This window comes from Aspergillus multicolor (assembly GCF_047715735.1).
Source record: "Aspergillus multicolor strain CBS 133.54 unplaced genomic scaffold BDW74scaffold_24, whole genome shotgun sequence".
NCBI classification, from domain to species: domain Eukaryota; kingdom Fungi; phylum Ascomycota; class Eurotiomycetes; order Eurotiales; family Aspergillaceae; genus Aspergillus; species Aspergillus multicolor.
Window position 1 is genome coordinate 505944 of NW_027395975.1, and position 21306 is coordinate 527249.

Sequence of the window (21306 nt, forward strand, 5' to 3'; positions counted from 1 at the left end):
ATCCCACAGGTAATGATTCCCACCAGCTCCGGGGTCGGAGTCAGTCTTCGGAGGAGCAGCGAAACTACCAAACTCTTGGAGGGGCGAGGTGGGGCAACTCTCCAATTCTCGATTTTCGACGATTGCATAATTTCGACCGGTTGGCGGTCAGATGCTCAAAGAGTCAGAGCTCCAAATACCGGAGGTTACCTAGGTATACGACCATAAGCTCTGATATGAGGTGTAGAGTACTCCGTCCAGGCAATAATCATATACTCCACGTATTTGTTGCATTGCATTCCATATAGAATAAAAATACTACCGGGTTAGTTGGAAGTAGAGGGAATGCTTCCGCTTTTCTATCTACCACGTCGAGGGGAAAAGCATCCAGAAATGCCAATGAAGGGGGGTAGGGAACGATTTGCCGTTAGATTATTGTCTACAGAGTACGGCTAAGGACTTGAATCCAATTGACCCCATGCTGAGTCCAAAGACATGGAAATCAATGGTTTTGTGGGGGCGGATAATAGGCCCATCTTATGCTTTAATGGAGAGTAGATATAACGGATGATGGATCAACACACTGGGGTCAATTAGGATCCAGTATTTCTGCGAGTCGATGCCCGCGCGGCGATATCAGTATTTTATCCGAACATCCTCTAGCCACATCTTGCTTATAATATGTATTGAGTCCATTATGTTCATCGAGCTCCTGAGTATTAAAAGAGCAATGCTTGGAATAGAGCAACAACACCGTTACTAGAACGTTGTGAAAGTCGGAACAGTAAAGATGCGAACTTGAAAGAGTATCATTGGCGGTTACAGCACTATTCCGATTTTGACTTTCCACCGCGCGACAAACTGGACAGGTGCCCTTGGCTGTATCCGATTAAGAACCACAGCAAAGCGTCCATATGGTGTTTTTTTCGTAACTTAAACGCTCTCCAGAACCTGCTCCTTGAACTCTCTCTCCACCTTCTGGCCCTTGTCGTCGGTCGTTGACTCACCGTGCAGGTTGAGCAGGGCACCGAGATCGAACTTAGGCGACTTGAGGAGCTTGACCTTGCGGATATGGACCTACAGATTTAATTAGTTTACGCAAGCATCATCCAGAGCTTTCAGGCAAGCACCCACATGCTGGAGGGGGTAGATTCCCTGAGTAGCCTTCTCGATTTCGCGGCCAATAACTTCGGGGATAAGCTTCGACGTGAGCTGAGCAAGAGAGCAGCTGGAAGCCTCCCGCTGCATAATCTCGGTCATCTTCTTGCGAATGGCGCGGATCTGAGAAGAACGAGCGTATGTGGTCTTCTTAATCTGGTTGGGACGTCGCTTAGTGAAAGCGATAGCAAAAAGGCGCAGGAGGTAATCATCGGTTGTCTTGACGGTCACGTTGGCCTCGATCAGCGACTGCCACTTGCGCACAAGAGATCGCAGTTTGTCGGTGGTGAAATCCAGACCGTGGAAGTTGGTGAGACAGTTCTTTCCTTGGATTTCGTCGACACGGAGCTTGACCTTGCGGAATGCATGGTCCTCGTCGCCCTGGAGATCCGCAAGAGAAACTTCGAAAATACGGCCCTTGAGCGAATCGTTGGCGTTCTTGAGACCGCTGGTGCGGTTGACGAGGGTCTTGCCAACGCTTCACAAGTTTCAGTCAGTCCACCTTTCGTCACTCCTCTGGCAATAAGCCGGTATCTAACTCACTCTCGGTGCGCGAAGGTGGAGGGCGCCTATCAATGGATCAGCAAGGTGGCGGGGCCGCTTAGGTGCATGTCGCCTACCTTCACGGAGTACTCATCCTTCCTGGTGAAGGGGTCAACAGTCCTCTTCTTAATACCCTTCTTGCCCTTCGACAAGCGCTTGTTCCTAACCGCCCATTAGCAACGGTCTGAAATGAATCGCACGGTATCGCAATGCGGGTTTCGAAATGTCGTACTTTCCAACAGCCATAATTGCGACTCGGGCCTATCCTTCAGTTGTCGAAGACAGACGAGTAAATCACACCGCGCAATTTGGTGGAAGTGGTCGGGTCGATTCGTGCTGCTTGCCGCGGTTTCGACGGACAAGAAGTGGTGATTCGAATCCCACAGAAAAGTTCCGTTAAGCGAGACCTTGGCCCTATAGTTCTCTTATGTAATAAGCTACCCACAATACTGGGATTGTCTGATTGGACCATGAGAAAGAGAGTCACGTGGCACTGGCTCCACCAAATCGGTCGCCCCTTCGAAGTTCTGGTAGTAGTGCTAAAGTCTGGACTAGATCCGCTACCGCCTAATTCTCTACAATAATGCAATCTTTTCTGAAGCGGTTGTATATAGCCTCCGAAGCTTTTCACTGTGTCAGATTGATGATCCTACCCGGTCAGTCCTCTTTACCGCCTGGCGCATGTCTCTAGCACTTCGGCAGAATCAATGAACCTGCTCGTATCTATGCAGCCGTACCCGTACAGTGCGATTACTTGAATATCCTCAGCAAAGGGGATTGATTGGCCTATCTACATAGTAACATAAAAAATTCCTCTCGTGTACCATAAGCATGGACTCAACACTAAGTGCTGAACTCTCGAAGTAAAGAGCACTCTATACTCATAGTACGGTCCCAGTGTAGAGTACATGCAACCTGGACTACTAGTACTCCTGGAGCGCCTACGTAGTTAAAGTAGTGGGGCCGAGGCTCCGCCCTTGCAAATTTGGAAGTTCATATGTCCACACCTCATACGTCGGAGTCGGGATTCCGTACTACTATATCTGAACTGCTAAAGCCTAGAGTCGCTAGGCAGCCTAAAGTTTGCGTTATTTGCATCGCCCCATTGAAAGCCCTCTCGACTATCGAGTCCGAGCTTCTTCAAGGCACGCTGATCAACTTTTCAATCTACCAGATCCTACCATCGTATCTTGAAAATGGTATTATATCCCTTTCGTCCCCACGTCACTGCAATCAATGATATTGGGGCGTTATGTCTAATGGTAAGAATCACAGGGTAAACGTAAGAAGTCAAGCCGTCAACCCCAGCAGCCCAGAAAGGTAACATAAGCTCGCCTCCGATGCTACTTCTTGGTTGGACTGAAACTAATCTAGCGGAGCAGAAAGAGCCTCTTCCGAGCACGTTTGCATGCCTCTTCTGCAACCACGAGAATTCCATTGTAGTGAAGCTGGACAAGAAGCTAGGATTGGGAAATTTGTCCTGCAAGGTGTGCGGACAACGGTTCCAAACTGGCATCAACTGTAGGCGGAGATTTCTCTATTATGCTTTAGCTTATGCTAATGTTTTCCTGTGCAGATCTCTCCGCTGCCGTCGACGTCTACTCAGACTGGGTCGATGCGTGCGACGCGGTTGCCAAAGATACCGCCCATAAATACGAAGAGGATGCTTTCGCCGCGCGCTTGAATCAACGAACCTACTCCCCAGGCCGCGTTGACGGTCAATTCGTGGACGATTAAGAAGGTTAATGCGGACGAGACAAACAATCTACAATGCGAAAGCTTCGTAAATTCCTGCCTCACGTATTGCGCCTTTGATAAGGTCGATGTTTCAACCGCGATCAAGATAAGCATGTTTGCTACTATGGTACTATAAAGTATAGTAGCGGTCACCAAAGTCTCCGAGGCCTGGAATTATGTACCTATGAAACGTCTCAGCATTGGGAAGATCTTCTGCAGTGGTCGAGGGAGTTTTTACTTCTTTTCATCTAGGCCCTGGTCAATAAAAGCAGTCACAACCCTAAGTTTGGGAAAGCGTTGAGCGAAATCAGTGACACCCGATGGGCTTGCGATGAGGTTCAGGAAAAGTATGCGTTCCTCAGGCACGCCCTTGGCCTTGAGAATCTCAACCGCGAGTGTCGCGGATCCTCCTAGGGCATTTTAGTTTATCTATGTTGCGTTGAGCAAGTTATTATTGCGCCTACCTGTGGCAAACATCGGGTCGAGGAGCAGGACCCATCGATTGAATATATCGGCAGGCAGCTTTTCATAAAAAAGTTTGGGCATGCATGTTTCTTCATCTCGTTGAATAAGAATCTTGCCTATTCGCACGGACCGACAACAATCTCTCAATCCTTGCTCCATAGCCTCCCCTGCTCGCATGATTGAAACGCCGCAGATCTTACCCTCAAACTTGACTCCGAGGTATGGGCGGCCCACAGGAGTCGTGACAGAATGTTCAACTACTGGAAGATGATTGAGACCTTCTTCTACCAAGAGGCGGATTATCCGATTCGAATAGAAGATAAAATCAGCGCGGCCAGTGTTTTGATCTCTAATCATGCTAGAAGCCTGTCAGCAGCGGCTCAAACTTTCTTCTTCTTCTGAATTTCAACATACGTTAAAAGCGCTATCAGTTGGGGAGTTTGGGGGAGCACATGGACATTTTCATATGATATGCTTTTCGATACCGTTGCCGTGGGTTTTTCCTTGTCTGATCGATAGACCGGGCCAACCCCTTGGGCTGGCGAGGGAATAGGTTCCGCCGATTCACTCATGTTGGCAGAATGTCAAGTCTAGGTGTCGGAAACTCACAACATGAAAGCTGAGGGTGAGTAGTTATTTGTGATTATCAGACAAATGTGCAGACGTGAGCTGCTAGAAGAGTGGAGTTGAATGGCTGCCGTGCCGTACGATTGGCCAGTTTACATAATGAACCTCGCATCAAATTGACTAGCTCTGGTCAAGGGAAATTTTGGAATACAGTTCTATGATCTATCAAACGTCAGGTGTTCGCGCCATCCTATCTGGTCTAGGGCTTCTACTTCATATCTACAGAGCTCGCCGTGATCTTCCTCATCATTTACCAATTGACTGTTCTACGGTGTGAGGAGTAGATACACACCACGGAGCATATGATCAGTGCTACTATCACTGTGACAGTTCGGAGCACCTAGAGAGAAGGGTGATTTAGTCTTTTCAGGGGCATCTTCTCCTCTAACTAACATCCATCACAAATTCAGGGCCTTGCTGAGTCACCGAGCAAGAGATTATACTCAGAATAAGAGGATACGCCCACACCAACAGCGGAGCCGTGGTTCGAAGCCTACTTAAAGAATATCCCCCATCTGTTTGTGGTGTCTCTGGTCTTCAGAAAAGGATCTTAGTCAGCCAATGATGATGAACGATTGACATCCCTAGGTAGTGTCCTATCAATAACGCTGGTATTGGGTAACACAACCCAGCGCCATCTATGCAGATCTCATCATCGAGGTTGCTATCAGGATGTCGGAAAATAGAAAGCGGCCGATTACATATGGTAAACTGCATCGGAACCGGCCCGATCCCTGTGTGCCAGGTTCAGAGAGGATGACAAGGTTGTCGTCACGTACCTCGCCCAATAATGCATATACAGCATCTGTTATCCCACCCAAGTCGTCCATCGGACAGTCTGAGTCGAAGATCCCGGCGAAGAGTTGTGAGTGCGTAACCCCATTATGCGTCATGAATTACTCATGAATCAAACCCAGCCAATGCTCCCTCAAGTCAACGGGGAAACGAAAGCGGCGTTATGCAACGGAAACGAAGAAAGCTAATAGATGAAGGAACACTTCTTGATTATTCACCGATTCAGGTAGACTCGCAGGCGCCTGCGAATAGTAATTTACAAGATATCGCTTTGCACGACACCGACGATGTCCGTTCAGATACCTCGCAGTGTGACAACCGTTTAAACAACAGCGACGCTATTAACAGTTCAAGCTCGGATGCTGCGAGGCCGTCAACTCATCATCTACAGCAAGCAGAGCAGACGAGGGCAAGGAATTTTGGGCTCCAACGCAAGGATGACACGACCTACACGCGGAGACGCTTGATCGACTCTTTATGTGCCGCAGATGAAAGTCACGCGGGTAGCATAGCTTCTAATCTTGCCGCTTCCAAAACGCACATGCCCCCAGCACGTCGGGGATTGGGGGTTCGCGAAGGAGATTTTCAGCCCGTCCCTACGTTGCGATCTCCAGCAGTCACATATTCGCGACAGCGCTCTTTCTTGAATGATCCAGTCGGCGTGGCTGGCAAAGACCACCTTGCCGGTCCTTTAGTCGATAAGGGCGGTGCACATTCTGAAGAAGATACGACAGATAGCAAACCTGTTCGGAGTATCCACGAGCTTCGGCGAGCTGGCGACAACGCTCGTTTTCGAGAAGCCGTTGATTCGCTTTTTGAAGACATTGAAGATCCGCATAACACGGCGTCGGAAAAGTGCTGCGGCCTTGCGGAATTGTGCAGCAAACTACTGGATACTGAGTTCGTCCATCGTTTCTCTGAACACGCCTTTGACGAGCGACTGGTCAATTGCATGCCACACAGCCCGGACATAGTGTCCGCCTCGCTTGCGCTTAGTGCCTACAGGCTGATTATAAGTGGTGGTCGTTTTTCTCGCCCTTTTTTAGAAGCTTCGTGGGAGCAGGTTGTCGAACTGGCGCCCCGACTTTTGGACGTGGAGGATGACCTTCACATTTTAGCGCGAGAACCATCCGTTGGCCTCTTTAAGACTGCACAAGTTTCTATCAGAAGCATCCGGTCTCATCTGCTCTCTACCATTAGTGCATCGCCAACATGCCTGTCACCTCGATTACTGATACTCGAGTGCACTAAATCGTCTCTGATAGTTCTCCGAGAAAGCGGCCACGTCATTCGCCTGATTCCCACATATCTATTGAACAAGCTTGTGGATTTGATAACGAGTCCGCCATCTATGAATCGAACTCCCCTCCTGCACCTGATATTTTCAATCCTCGAAAACTACTCGGTAATATCTGGGTCTTTTGACCACGACCATTGCCGGTCTTTTGAGCGCCTTTCTCAACTTCATCATCTCCTATGTCTGAATAATGGCGACCATAGTGATGCTACTTCATTGTCATACATTCGGGTAATACTGAATCTCACTAACAAAGATCCCTCAGTCTGCGAGAGCTTTGCATCCCATGGGCTCGTTTCTGGGCTCGCGAAGGTCGTTATCGGATTCAACAATCCTAGTGATGAGGCAGGGGTGAACAACTTGAACAAGGTCATCTTGGCGCTGGGCACTCTTATCAACTTGTCACAAGATACCAAGCAGTCAAAAGATATACTTGTACAATCTGACGGCCGTACGTCTTCATTCTTGCAACAACTCCTCAGACAGTTCATTGGTAGCGTAAGCGCTATGGATCAGGTAAGTTTTCACTTTAACCTTCGACCAGCATTGACCGGGATAGGCACACTCCGTACCCGAAATGCATAGAAATGTCGTGGCAGGGTATTTGTCCATCCTGTTGCTTACGGTTTGCCTTGATAAGCGAGCCCGTGTCCTGGTCAAGGACGACCTAGCTGGAGGCACACTGGCATTGGTTATAACAACTGCCGAGAAGTTCCTGCAATACCATAGAGAGGTTGAGAAAGATACTCGAGTTTTGGAGATATGGGAACAGGGGGAAGTCAGACTCACGGATCGAATGGAACATCTCATCAGTCAAATACGTCAGCTGGAAGAACTTGTTGATGCGAAATAGCAAGTAGAAGAGATGTATCACGAACGGGAATAAATCAAAAAATTTTAACCCTATTTCAAAGTATATCACTAAACCCCAGTGATTTAGTTCTCTAGACTCTGGCTTACTGTCCTTCTGGACAGTCAAACACTTGCGGGATGACGGTGGAAGCGACTTGGACCTAAGCGCATGAATTTACCACATTACAGTCCCCCTAGATGATACCAGCCTCAAAACGCTCTGTGAAAATAGGCTCATACCAGGTCCTGCGCCGTGGTGGAGGCCTGCTTTCGCGGCCAGCTCGTTTGATGTGTTTGCGCCCGGATGCAACTTGCTTGTCAGCTCTGAGCTCTTTGGGAGTTTGCCACTTTACTGAGTCATCCATCATCAGCGCTGACCTTCCAAGGGTTGAATTGGTTACTTCACTAGACTGGATTAAGTCATAACGATTAGCATTCTCCCAGGAACCAAGTATCCGCCAGGTATCTCGTCCTGGTTTCTTCCGATATCATTATCACTCCTCGAGGGCAGCAAAGATGCCCAGTGCGCCAAAGCAACGAAAAATAGCTATCGTCGGCAGTCGCTCCGTGGGTAGGTGTCTGCATGACCAAGACCTCGCGAGCACTACGAGCTGACAACCTCAAAAGGTAAATCTTCACTTACGGTTCGGTTTGTTGAACATCATTTTGTGGAGAGCTATTACCCGACCATTGAGAACACCTTTAGTCGAATAATCAAATACAACGGCCAAGATTATGCAACAGAGATAGTTGATACAGCTGGACAAGTGAGGGCCAAACTTGTTTCTTTTGTTTCTCCCTCTTTTTTCTACTTCGTGAGAACCTACTAATTCAAATAGGATGAATACAGCATATTGAACTCCAAACACTTTATCGGAATCCACGGATACATAATCGCTTACTCCGTGGCATCCCGACAGTCTTTCGATATGGTAAGGGTTATTAGAGACAAGATATTGAATCATTTGGTAAGTGTGCCGCGTTGATTTTACCTTGTATTAGAACTAAGTGCGACAGGGGGCGGATTATGTTCCTCTCGTCGTGGTGGGAAATAAGAGTGACCTCAAACCTGAGCAACGCCAAGTGTCCCTAGACGAAGGTCGGCAACTAGCGGAAGAGTTCCGCTGTGCGTTTACAGAAGCCAGCGCTCGTCTTGATTATAACGTCGCAAAGGCTTTCGAGTTGATGATAGGGGAAATTGAAAGATCCCAGAACCCATCGCAACCAACTGGGGGTAATAAGTGCACTCTGATGTAATGGTCAGGTTCAAATATGTCCTGTTTGCGAATCAGTCGCGGCGTTTCCTGTGTTGTTATACTAATCTATCCCGGGTTCAAGAAGTAATATCATGACACGCTGTTTTTTTTTTTTTGAAGTTTTCCTTGCCAATAAATACCTAGGCCGTGGATGGAGACGAAGCCTCACGGGTGAAGTTGCATGTGACCTGCCAATTTGTTTGGTAGAAAATGATTCGTCTTGCGAGTCGCGACCGAATGCTCGTTCTCTGGATTGTATGTGGTTGCGTAAGGCAGGAATTTCTAGCCATACTAACGCTGCCCAGTTGCAGATACAGTGGGGTACGAGTGCCGTAGGTATAGATACGGTATCGGATATTCGGAGAAATGTTACCAAATTCTGTGCCCCTCACCCCGCTAGGTCAAACAACCGTCAACGGCACTTCGACGGGTTTGACTACTTGACCGATACCCTCTGCGCAGGTTCTCAGTGAACAAGAATAATCAGAAAATGCTCGACCTTGCCGACTTTATCACTGACCGCGGTGGAAACCCGAATAAGATCAAGGAAAGCCAAAGGAAGAGATCCGCCCCTGAAGCCGCTGTTGATGAGGTCGTTTCCTTGTATGAGGAAGCTCGCAGGGGTCAGTATATTCCTGCAATGTACGACACTAAATGCTCACTCACTTAGCGCGGTATGAGGTTTCTCAAATCAACTCCAAGCTCAATGCCCTCCTCAAGGAGATTGGTAAAAAGAAGAAGGTATGACTGTGCCTTTGAGCTCCTTTCCTGAGACGCCTTGGGCGATTGCTGAAGTATGGTATAGAACAAGGAAGATGCGAGCAGCCTCCTAGAGGAGAAAGCAGCACTCGAGAGCCAGCGGAAAGAGGCCGAGGGTCTAGCTGTGCAGAAGGAGGATCTTAGGGATAAAAAGATTCGGACAATCGGCAACTACGTCCATGAGTCAGTTCCCGTCAGCAACAACGAGGTTAGTATGCCCAAACTTTCTGCGAATGATATTGACGATATAGGATGACAATGCTGTTGTCAGAACATGGTCTCCAGATGACTTCGTCGCGACCAAGCCCAATTGCCTTTCGCATCACGAGGTTCTCACCCGACTCGATGGCTATGACCCAGAACGTGGTGTCAAGGTTGTTGGCCATCGTGGATACTGCTTGACTGGCTACGGGCTTTTCTTGAACCTTGCGCTTGTGAATTACGGGTTGGAGTTTTTATGGTTACGTGGATACACCCCAAACCAGCCACCTCATTTCATGCTTAAAGAAATGATGGCAAAGACTGCTCAACTCGAACAATTTGACGAGGAACTTTACAAGGTCACGGAGAGCGAGGACAAGACTACTGACAAGTACTTGATTGCCACTTCGGAGCAGCCCTTGTCCGCATTACATGATAGTGAATGGCTCCAGGACAAGGATCTTCCGATCAGGTAAGAAAGCCGGTAGCAGCGGCGAAACTCTGGATACTAATCAAGGTCACAGATATGCTGGATACAGCACCTGCTACCGCAAGGAAGCCGGCGCTCATGGAAAGGATGCTTGGGGAATCTTTCGTGTCCACCAGTTTGAGAAGGTCAGATTCACTTGCGGCTGCATAGTAGCTGAAGCTCACCTAATAACAGATTGAACAATTCGTCATCACCAAACCCGAGGATTCCTGGAAGGCTTTTGACGAAATGATTGCAACCTCGGAGGAGTTTTACAAGTCCTTGGGACTTCCCTACCAGATCGTTTCCATTGTTTCTGGCGCTCTAAACAATGCCGCGGCCAAGAAATATGACCTCGAGGCGTGGTTTCCCTTCCAACAGGAATACAAGGAGCTAGTTTCGTGTTCCAATTGCACTGATTATCAATCCCGAGCTCTGGGGATTCGATATGGACCGAAGAAGACCACTGACTCTAAGAAGTCCTATGTTCATGCACTGAACGCTACGTTGTGTGCCACGGAGAGGACTCTGTGTTGCATCCTTGAGAATTACCAGAAAGACGATGTAAGGGCGACGTACTTCCCGTGCTTGTTATGACGTACGCTGACAGCAGATAGGGTTTCGTTGTTCCTGAGCCCCTAAGGAAATATATTCCGGGTGCGCCGGAGTTTCTGCCATACACTAAAGAGCTTCCTAAAGACAGCACTTCGACCAAAGCTCGATCTAAGCCTACCGCCAAACCCGTGAGTGGTGCAGATGAAGCATCTAAAAAGTTACAGGACATGCAACTATGAGTGTGGCCGATGTGTACATGTCAGCTGAGATAGATGTCCACCTATGAAACAAGTTCTTAGCATTCTTTGCGCCATCAAGGAGACACTAGATTTCAATTCGATCAAGCTTGAATCATGAACAGGAAAAAGAGATGACACACCTATATGCTATTTGAAAGTCGAAAGTGTGATTATTGGGATTGTTAACTAAGTTCGTGGGAGCCGATAAAAAAGTATATTAAAAGCTCGCGAAGTAAAGCGGGGTAAAGAATACTTAATATTAAAAAATATTAGTTATAAAAAAATCATAAAAAGCATATAAATCATAATATTAAACATATCAAGGGAAAACTGTCAAAGCCTTGGGGTAGATAATAAGGTATAAAACAAAGTACTAGCTCAAATGGAATTAATATAAAGGCATATAGGTGTATATTCTTAAGGTTTTATATAAATAAAGACTAACTCTTACCTTATTTATTTTTGGTGGGTGTTAGCTTTAAATATACCTTTAATTTAGCAGTAATATTATTAGTATATAATAAGGTAATAAGTGCGCGATATTTTATATTATTTAAATTTTTTATTTTATTATTTCTTAGCACCTATAAGTATAATAACTTGGCCTTTTTTTAATTAAGATTAATTTGATCTTCAAATAACTTTATGCTTTTTAAATATAATTATTTTATAATAATTTAGTGTTATTTCTATGGCCCTAAGTTAGAGTTTAGGCACAGTATTAGTAAGTACTATAAGGGTTATAGCTTAATTATTTTATTATTATTTTATTAAGATAAGGTCTTGCTTAGTTATTTTAAAAAGCTTATTTACCTGGTTTTTAATATATTCTGCCTTAGAAGCTTATTAATTATAAAAATGTTAAGAATAACTACTGTTTAGGTAATAATTTATAAAGTTATAACAAGGTTATTATATTATAATTAGCTTTATATAGGTAGCTAAACATAAAAAAATAAAAATAAAAATTTATTTTTTTATTTTTTTTTCTTTTTTGTATTCTCCCTAATTCTTATATTCTTATTTTTTAATTTTACATTTTAAATCCATATAATTCTTTATTTCTTTGCTCTTTTACCATGCCTTATTATTATCTTTAAAAGACTGTTAGATAAAGCCTGCCAATCTGTCTTAAACCAGTGGCATTTAAGGATACTCTTTGCGCAAGAGTAGAAGATATAAGCCTTAAGGTTAAAGAGCTTATATAGAAAACTAAATAAAAATTAAAAGGTAGGATAGCTAAGTTTTTAAAAATAATAAATAATAATTAAAACTATTTAATATTATAAAAATAGTTCTTTAAATATATAATACTAAATAAATTAATTACATTATTTTATTTTAATAAGTATATCTAGTTAAACCTATTATATTACTTTACTTTAATTAATATAATAACTAAGAAATTATTATATTAATACTGCTATATTATTATAATTAATATAGATAATTTATGGCTCTAGTTCCTAATATAACAGCCTGTTATATTATATTAATAAGGTAAATTTATTAGCTAATAATAATCCATGCTAGCCATATTTTTTAATAATCCCCCTTTTTTAGGTTTTTTTATTCCTAAAAATCCTTTAAGTAGCACAGTGCCTGTAAATAAGTTTTATATATTTAAATCCTTTTTTTATATTTTAGTACTAACTCGCGATGCCTTTTTTATTTAAAAAATAAAAAATAAAAACTTTATAATTATATTATAAAAAAAGGTTTTAAAATAATCTCCCCTTGCAAGTAATATATTAAGCTAAATAAATCTTATATAAAAATAAATAATTTAAGTTATTATAAAGAGTATATTAATACTTATTAAAAATATATTACAGCAGAGCTAATATTCTTAAATATAAACTAGTATTATTTAATTATAATATAAAATAAAATAAAACTTTAAGAATAAGAAAAGTATTTGAAAATTATAGTAATAATAATAAAACTAGTAAAATTAAATATTTAAATAAATTAACTTTAAAAGTAAAATAACCTATTATATAAGCATGCTGGTAACTTTATTATTTATAATATAAAAGAAATAAAAGAGCTTAAAAGGCATAAAAAGGATAAATAAAAATAAAAGGAAATTAAAAAGGTAATAAAATAAAGTTATTTAGCTATTATAATAAGTAGCAAGGGCTTTTTTATATAGGCTTTTTTAAATAATTAGGCTGCTAAGGCCTTTTTTATACCTTTATTTAATAATTTCTTTTAACTATTTCCTTGCTAGAATTCCTAAATCTTTTTAGGGTAATTAAAATACCTAACTAGTTTTTATAAATTATTTTTTAGTAAGTAGCCTTTCTAGTAAATAAAATACTAAATCTAACCCTTGTATATTTATTAATTTAAAATTTATTTAACTTTATATTTTTGATTAGCATTAGTTACTTTATTATAGTTGTTTTTTTAGATTTAGCGTTGGTTCTAGTAATAAAATATAAATTACTAGGTATACTTATATTTATGCTAGTAATAATAAGTAATAATTGTTAATAATAAGTTTTTTTTAATTTTAAATAGCCTATATTTTACTATATTAAGTTTATTACTTAGTTATTAACTTTTAATATTAAAATTTTTCTTTCTTATTATTTATTATAAGAAATAAACTTTTTTCCCTTTTTTAAAAATAGCATGTCCTTATACTTTTTATTATAATAAAATTTTATTCTTTTCTTAGCCCACCTAATATTTTATACAAGTAATATATATAGTATATTTAAGTGCTTAACTTATATTAAGACTAATTTTAATATTTTTTAATTAATAATAATATTTATGTTATCCTTAGGTTTCTTCTTAAATTTATATAATAAGGCAAGATATTTATTATAGTATTTTTTATAATATTAATAATAAATTATACTATTAGTAATATTTTAACCTAATTATCCTGGTTTTAGTTAAGGTAATATTATAGGTATTACTTAATTAGCTATATTATTTTTTTTATTTATTTATTTATTTATTAATAATTTATAGTTAGTATATCTTAACTTGTTTTGCATGCTTTTATGATTATTTTCTAAAGCTTAAACATAAATAGCATGTCTTTATTAAATATAAACCTTTTTAATAGTCTAGTTTAAATAAATACTTCTTGCAGTATTAATAGCGCTAGTTTTTCCACAGTAAGATTTTTTGTAACTAGTTTAATAATTATATATTTTATAAGTTTATATTTAATAATAATAATATTAGTATAAGTAAGTCCTATAATAGGATCCTTAAATAATAATAACCTTATAATAAAATTAATAGTAATACTTTCCTAAGATTTTATAGGGATATTTAATATTTATATTTTCCTATATAGCTAGTGTTAAAATAGCTCATTTTAATTATATTTATTATTTTTTATAATATAGTTTTAAACTAATTAATATATTCTTAAAAAGAAGTATGCCTATTAAATCTTTTTTATTATTTTTTTTAATTTCTTAATATCCTTTTAATAATAAGTTATGATATAATTTAATTACTTTTTAAACCATGCTTTAAGGTATTATAATCACTTTATTTTATAAAGGTATTTTATTACTCTTTTTTTTAAAAGTGGCTCCCGAATCCTATTTTTAAAGTTATTTATTATTTTCTTACTTTTTTAAGTTATACCATAAACTTATAATTATTAAGTATATACATGGCAGCTAGCTTGGCATCCCGGTTAAATTTAAGAATATTTTTATTTTTATAAAAAATATTTATCTTAAAATTCTTAACTTTAACTATATAATTAGGGTTTTAACTTAATATATTTATAATAATATTTTTTCTCCTATTAATATACTTAATTTAAAAGTTATATTATAATAGCTATTAAGCCTATTTAATATATTATTTATTAAGTTTTTTTATTATTATAAAATATATTAAGTTTTTATAATTAATTTAAATAATAACTTTGTGCTTTACTCTATAAAGGTAATATCTTCACTTTTTAAATTCTTTTATAATTACTAATACTTTTTGATTATAAGTGTTATACCTTTATTTAGTATTTATTATTTATTATAAAAAGAATATAACTAGTTATAACTTTTTATTTTTATTTATTTATTCCAGGACTATTCCTATGGCTCCTTTAAATATATTTATTTTTATATAATATTATAGTTTAAGGTTATAAGGCTATAATATTAATATTTTCTTAATTTTCTTTTTATATTTTATGCTAATCTTTCTTACTTTTATCCCTATATAAAGGGTTTATTATCTTGTAATAATTTAGTAAGTAATCATGCGTTATAAATAAATAAATAAGTATTTTTATATATATTTTAAAAGTTTTAGGAAGCTTTTAACTCCTTTTTATTTATTAATATTAGGTAACTTAGGATTTTTTTATTATTTTTTACTTAATTTTTTATTTTTTTAGCATATACTTTATACCCAGGTATTTAATTTTATTTATATTAAATATATATTTTTAATACTTATTATAAGTCCTGCCTTTATTAATATTTATATATTTTTTTATATGGGTGTTATGTTCTTTCTTAGTCTATAAATAAACCACTATGTTATTAAAATAAATAGTAATGGTCTTATTTATAAATTTTTTTAATATATAAATTATATACCTAGTAAATTTAGCTAGTAATTACTTTAGTTTTATAAATATAATAACCTATTTATATAATCTTATATTTATACGAAATACTATTTTATAAATATCTTTAGCATATATTTATAAGTTATAATAACCTTATCAAATATTAAAAAAATATTAAAATTATGGCTTTTTATAAAAAATCCCTTTTTTATTTTATATATAATACTTGGTTAGCATTATTAACTATTACTTTATTAAAAAGGTAATAATTAATAACTAATTATTTATTTTTTATTTATATACCTTTTTTATTTTTTTGGCACTATTATAGGCCTTAAAAATATATATAACTTTAACTTATAAATATATCCTGTCTTTTTAAACTTATAAATAAACTTTATTTTTACTTATAACTTTACCAGTAATTTTTAATATTATTATACCTGTAATAACTTTTCTTTAGGTATTAGGGGTATCACAGCCTTGTAATAGCTATTATATTATAATAATTAGTAATTAGGTTTTATAAATAATTTAATATATTTATAGTATTTTTTAAAAATCTTTTAAGTACTTTAGCAAGTTTTTTCTTATATTTCTTTTTTAGCTTTAGTTATACAGCCTTCTATTATATTTTATTTTTTATTAATCTTAAGTTATATATTATTTTTATTACTTATTTTTTTCTTACTTTTTTAAAGCTTTCCCTAATACTTTTTTAGTAACTTGGTGTAATTAGTATAATTTTAAATAAAATATTTTTAATATATTTATAACTTTTTATTAATATATTATTAGTTACAAGCCCGGGTCCTTAGTAAATTTTTTTTTTTTGAAATTAAAAATTTTTTTAGTATTTTCCTGTAAGCTTAGTTGCTAACTAGTATATATTAATAATTTTTTTATTAATAAACTACTTAAAGTACTTTAAGTCTAGTAAAATTCTTGCATGCTTTTTATTTAATTATATTATAATAATAATTAATATATTATTTTTAATCATAAAAAGTATTACTTTTTTTAATACTAGTAATAATATTATTATTATACTTTAACTTATCTTGTTAGTTAAAAGTAGCCTATTTTTTAGTAAAATATATAATATAAAATATTATAATTATAATAATTAAGTTTTACATAATTTAAGTGTCCTGCTTTTATTTTTATATAATCATAATTAGTATTGCTTAAAGGGTAATTATAATTAAGTTATATAATAATTTTTAATACTTGCAGTTTTTAATAGTATAATTTTTTGATTTTTAAATATTATAAATACTTATTATTATAATATTTTATTTAGTTAATATTTTAGTATGCTTTCTTACTTAGGATAATATTTATAAGAGCAATTTTTTATATAACCTATGACTTTATTATATAGGCTTATTTTTTATTAATTTAATACTTATTTATATTTTTTTTATAAATTTAATATTAACCTGCTTATAAACAAGGTATTTTAAGAATATGTATTTTTTATATTTATTATATTTTAATATATAATCCTATTATATATAACTAAACTCTTTCTAGTATACTACTTATGCCGGTTTATAATTAAAAGGGTTATCTTTTTTAATATTATTATTAAACAGGGTTTATATCTATATTTTTTAAGTCTTATAATAATTTATAACTATTTTATTATTAACTTTAATTATTAAAAGTATATAAAACTTATTTTTTTAATTTAAAGGGATCTTATTACTTATTTACAAGTAGATTTTTTTTTTTACTTTTTAAGAGTCTTATTTTTAAATAATTTATATTTACTTAATATTATACTTAGCTTTTTTTTAAGACCTGTGTAGCGTCCTGTTTATTCTTTTAGCTTATTATTAATAATAATATTAACTTTTTTATTTTTTTAATTTTAAGTTCTTATATATTAATATTAATACTTTTAAGTATTTTTTATTAATTTTCTTAAAATTTTTTATATTTTACTAGACCTTTATTCGTACTTGGCTAATTTATTTAATTAGTTTATTTATAAATTATACTAATTTTTTTTATTATTTTATAGTATTCTTAAGCAAATTTTTCTCTGTAATGTCTGGGAAATTAGGTTTGGTTATTATATAGGCAACGTGTATTTATAAATTATAAATAACTAATTAATAAGTTTAATACTTTATTTAACAATATTTCTTAATATGCCTAATTTTTTTATATTTAAAGTATTTTTTTTAAGTTTACTTTTTTTCCTTGCTATCCTTTTATCCTCCAGTGGTAATAGTAGTATTTATTTTTATATTTTTATTTTTATCTTATTTTAGGTTTTATTTATTTTTTCCTTTTTTATATATATTATTTTATTATCTTTGATACTAATATTTATCCTGTCATGTCTTTATCTGTGATACCACTTTAATAAGTTTATTAAAAGTATTTAGTAAATTATTAAGCATAGCTAACTAGTCCTTGGTCTTGCTCCTAAGTCCCCTATAATATTTTAATATAAGGGCTAACTTATTCCAGGTTAAGTTTAAAGCTATCTAGTAAACTTTATAATATACTTATTAATAGGCTATTTACCTTAGTATAATATATTTATTTTACCTTAGGTAGTTTATTTAAGGTTTAGATTACTAAATACCTTAAAAATTTAGGTTTTAAACTTTTTATAATTTTTAAAAATCTTTTTAATTATTAATTTTCTATCTTTTACAGCATGCTTTTAAAAGTCATGTATATATAGCTTAAACTAATTAAATACAAGGCCCTTAAGATATATGCTTTTAAATATAACTTTATTATATTTATTAGCTCCGCTGAGGTTGTTAATATAAATATATATATTTATTAATATTAAATAAGTCTGCAGGGATAATTTCTTACCTTTAAATATTTTACTAAATTAACTTTGATTTTTTTAAAGCTTTTTAATATTAAGCTTATTAGCTAGTATAATAATTACTCCCTTTATATACTTTAACTCCTAAGTAAGAATAAGGCAGGTTATAGTAACCTACTATGCCTAAAAAGTTTAAGTACCCATGTAAATAGTAAATATTTTTAAATTTTTTATATTAAGGGTTTATTATTATTAAATAAAGCCTGCTAATTTATTTTAAACTAGTGGGATTTAAGGATATTTTATGGGTAAAATTAAAAAATAATAAGCCTTAAGGTTAAAAAGCTTATATAAAAAACTAAATAAAAACTAAAAGGTAGGGTAGCTTAGTTTCTAAAAATATTAAATAATAACTAAAACTATTTAATACTATAAAAATAGTTTTTTAAATATATAATACTAAATAGATTAATTATATTATTTTACTTTAATAAGTATATCCAGTTAAACCTATTATATTACTTTACTTTAATATAATAGCCAAGAGGTTATTATATTAATACTGCTATATTATTATAATTAATATAAATAATCCATGGCTCCGGTTCCTAACATGACAGCCCGTCATATTATATTAGTAAGGCAGATCTATTGGCTAACAGCAGTCCGTGCTGGCCGCGTTCTCTGACAAAGACATGCCCTGTCTTAAACTTCCTTGTTAAACTAAAGGTTCTTTAATGTATTTACTATCTTTAAACTAGTATCAAAGTAATAAATATTAATAATACTGCGGAGTTATTTTAATTTAATTATATTATAAATATAGTCTTTTTTATTTTATACCACCAGTGCTTTTATTATCATGCAACTTATTAAATAATAAGTATATTATATTTTAATTAATTTTTATTACTAATAAGTCATGTTTCTTAAACTTGCATAATAATAATAAGAAATACCTTAAATTTATTTTATATTATTACGTGGTATTAAGGTTTCTAGTCTAATAACAATAATAATACAGCTTTTAATAATAATATCACAAAGTAATCAAATAATATATATTTATATATTCATATCATATTATATAAGCTGCTATAAAAGTCTTTAAAGCAGCTAAAAAAGCCTATTATTTTATGTTTAGTTTAATAATTAAAATAAAGAAAAAACTAGGTAAAAACTTAGTTAAGTATTATAATAAAGTAGTAGCTAGACATGCTTTTCTTTTTTATGTTATAGTACCAGCTCTTAACTAAACTAGTAAAGTTAATTTTATATTACATTAAAGCTACTTATCTTTGTTTATTTATTAGCAACACTGGTTATATAAAATAAACCTTAGCAAAGCACTACTTTTTTAATACTATTTTAGTTATGCTTTATAATTCATATAGTAAAGCTAGGGATTATAAAGCTTATATTAATTAAGTTTTAGCTTTGTTCCTAGTTATTATTTATAATATTTAGGTTTTATTTTAAGCTTTTAGGTTAGCTTTAGGTTTTATACATATCTTAGCTTTATTCATGTTATTACCCTGTTATTTTACCCTTTAAGGGTTAAAGTCTTATTTTATTTTTTTATTTTATTTTAGTAAGAACCTCTGTTATTATTATTTTATCAGTAATTATAGTAATTTTTTACTACTAGGAAGTATTTATCCCTTTTTAAAAACCTTATATTTTTTTATATTTTAGTACCTTTTTCTTCTTATAAACTTTATAAACTTATAGTATAATATTTATAATATCTTCCTAAGATTATAATAATAAGACCTACCCTTTACGCTAAGATGGTTTTCCTTATTTAAGTATGCTATTTATAAATTAGCTTAATATTATATTTTACTTTTACTTATAATCTTAAAAGGTGCTGGCTTTTAATTATAGCTTTTTTTTATATTTTTAACAGGTACTTATTAATTATATTTTAAAGGCTAGTTTTTTTACTTTATCAAGTATAATTTCTTATTCTTAATAAAGTTATAGCTTATAATATTATTAATTCCCTAGACTTTTTTTTTAAATCTAGTATTATTTTATTATTGATTTTACTATGCCAAGGCTTAAGTAAGAAAATATATAAAATATTATAAATTTAGCTATACTTCTTAGGAAGTTGTAATTAATATATTACTAAATTAATATTATTTAATATATAAAAAGGGCTAATAAACTTAGGTTTAAGTTTAATAAAAATCTTAAGATTTATATTTCTAGTGCTAAGCTTAACTAGTTATTTAGCCATAAACTTTATACTTTTTACTTTTAATTATAATACTTTTAATATTATTTTATATTCTTTTCTTATTTTTTTATATATTTTATATAAATTTTACTAAGTTTTTTAACTTAAATTAATACAGTAAGTACTTTTTATCTGTTTAGGGTTATTTTTAAGCCGTGTAAGAAATTTAAAATCTTAGCTATACAGGACTTAAAATAGGGATATATTAAGGGTGTTATTTTATATATTATTATAAGTAAATTATATAGAATTTAATAATATAAGCCAGGCATAATAATTTTATATAATAAAATAATATATATACTATTTTAAAACTTAATTTATGTGCTTAGTTTAGCCATTAGTTTAAGGATGAAAAGTAGTTAATAAGTAAAGTTTAGTTTTATAATAAAATTATAGCTTTTCCTAATATTCACTGGTAAAAAAAGCCCTAGTTTAATATAATACTTTTTAATTAGCTATAATTTAAAGTTTAATGCTAGTAAAAGACTTTTATAAGCTTATATACTTAAATTAAGGTTAAAATAGGTATAAATTAGTATTACTTAAATATTTTATTAATAATTATAAAAATAATATTAATATATTACTTTTATTATATAGTTACAGGCTAATAATAGAATTTATGGTAATTTTAGTAAATAAATAATTAGGTCTTAATAATAGTATAAATTTATTATATAAATTATATTAAGGTGCTAAGGTGTATTAGCATGTAAGGCAAGAATAAATAAAAGTTTTAATTATAACTTTTATTTTTAGCTACAA

General features: G+C 33.7%; 6 protein-coding genes across 6 annotated transcripts; 4 read left to right on the plus strand and 2 right to left on the minus strand.

The window, feature by feature from the left end:
* Positions 1-500: 500 nt before the first annotated feature.
* rps1 (40S ribosomal protein eS1) lies at positions 501-2050 on the minus strand. Its single transcript, XM_073725345.1, has 5 exons — positions 1913-2050; positions 1758-1842; positions 1681-1706; positions 1114-1615; positions 501-1056 (listed from the first exon to the last, which is right to left on the minus strand). Exons 1-5 carry the CDS (start codon positions 1924-1926, stop codon positions 913-915), a joined length of 771 nt encoding a protein of 256 aa, XP_073581194.1. The 5' UTR covers positions 1927-2050; the 3' UTR covers positions 501-912.
* An 808-nt stretch (positions 2051-2858) lies between these two features.
* On the minus strand, positions 2859-4690 carry BDW74DRAFT_158670 (uracil phosphoribosyltransferase). The gene is made up of 4 exons (XM_073725346.1): positions 4297-4690; positions 3882-4240; positions 3656-3827; positions 2859-3599 (listed from the first exon to the last, which is right to left on the minus strand). The coding sequence occupies exons 1-4, from the start codon at positions 4452-4454 to the stop codon at positions 3548-3550; spliced, it is 741 nt and encodes a 246-aa protein (XP_073581195.1). The 5' UTR covers positions 4455-4690; the 3' UTR covers positions 2859-3547.
* BDW74DRAFT_180962 (transcription elongation factor 1 family protein) lies at positions 2933-3417 on the plus strand (the record flags this gene model as incomplete). Its single annotated transcript, XM_073729868.1, has 3 exons — positions 2933-2942; positions 3055-3201; positions 3257-3417. 3 exons carry the CDS (start codon positions 2933-2935, stop codon positions 3415-3417), a joined length of 318 nt encoding a protein of 105 aa, XP_073581196.1.
* BDW74DRAFT_158674 (WAPL family protein) lies at positions 4676-7484 on the plus strand. Its single transcript, XM_073725347.1, has 3 exons — positions 4676-4861; positions 4920-5374; positions 5427-7484. The coding sequence occupies exons 2-3, from the start codon at positions 5182-5184 to the stop codon at positions 7184-7186; spliced, it is 1953 nt and encodes a 650-aa protein (XP_073581197.1). The 5' UTR covers positions 4676-4861; positions 4920-5181; the 3' UTR covers positions 7187-7484.
* On the plus strand, positions 7485-8825 carry rhbA (Rheb family small GTPase rhbA). The gene is made up of 4 exons (XM_073725348.1): positions 7485-8024; positions 8081-8220; positions 8293-8421; positions 8471-8825. The coding sequence occupies exons 1-4, from the start codon at positions 7970-7972 to the stop codon at positions 8708-8710; spliced, it is 564 nt and encodes a 187-aa protein (XP_073581198.1). The 5' UTR covers positions 7485-7969; the 3' UTR covers positions 8711-8825.
* A 292-nt stretch (positions 8826-9117) lies between these two features.
* BDW74DRAFT_158684 (serine--tRNA ligase SES1) lies at positions 9118-11267 on the plus strand. The gene is made up of 7 exons (XM_073725349.1): positions 9118-9332; positions 9380-9450; positions 9515-9676; positions 9720-10141; positions 10194-10284; positions 10334-10702; positions 10756-11267. Exons 1-7 carry the CDS (start codon positions 9200-9202, stop codon positions 10930-10932), a joined length of 1425 nt encoding a protein of 474 aa, XP_073581199.1. The 5' UTR covers positions 9118-9199; the 3' UTR covers positions 10933-11267.
* The last annotated feature ends 10039 nt before the right edge of the window (positions 11268-21306 follow it).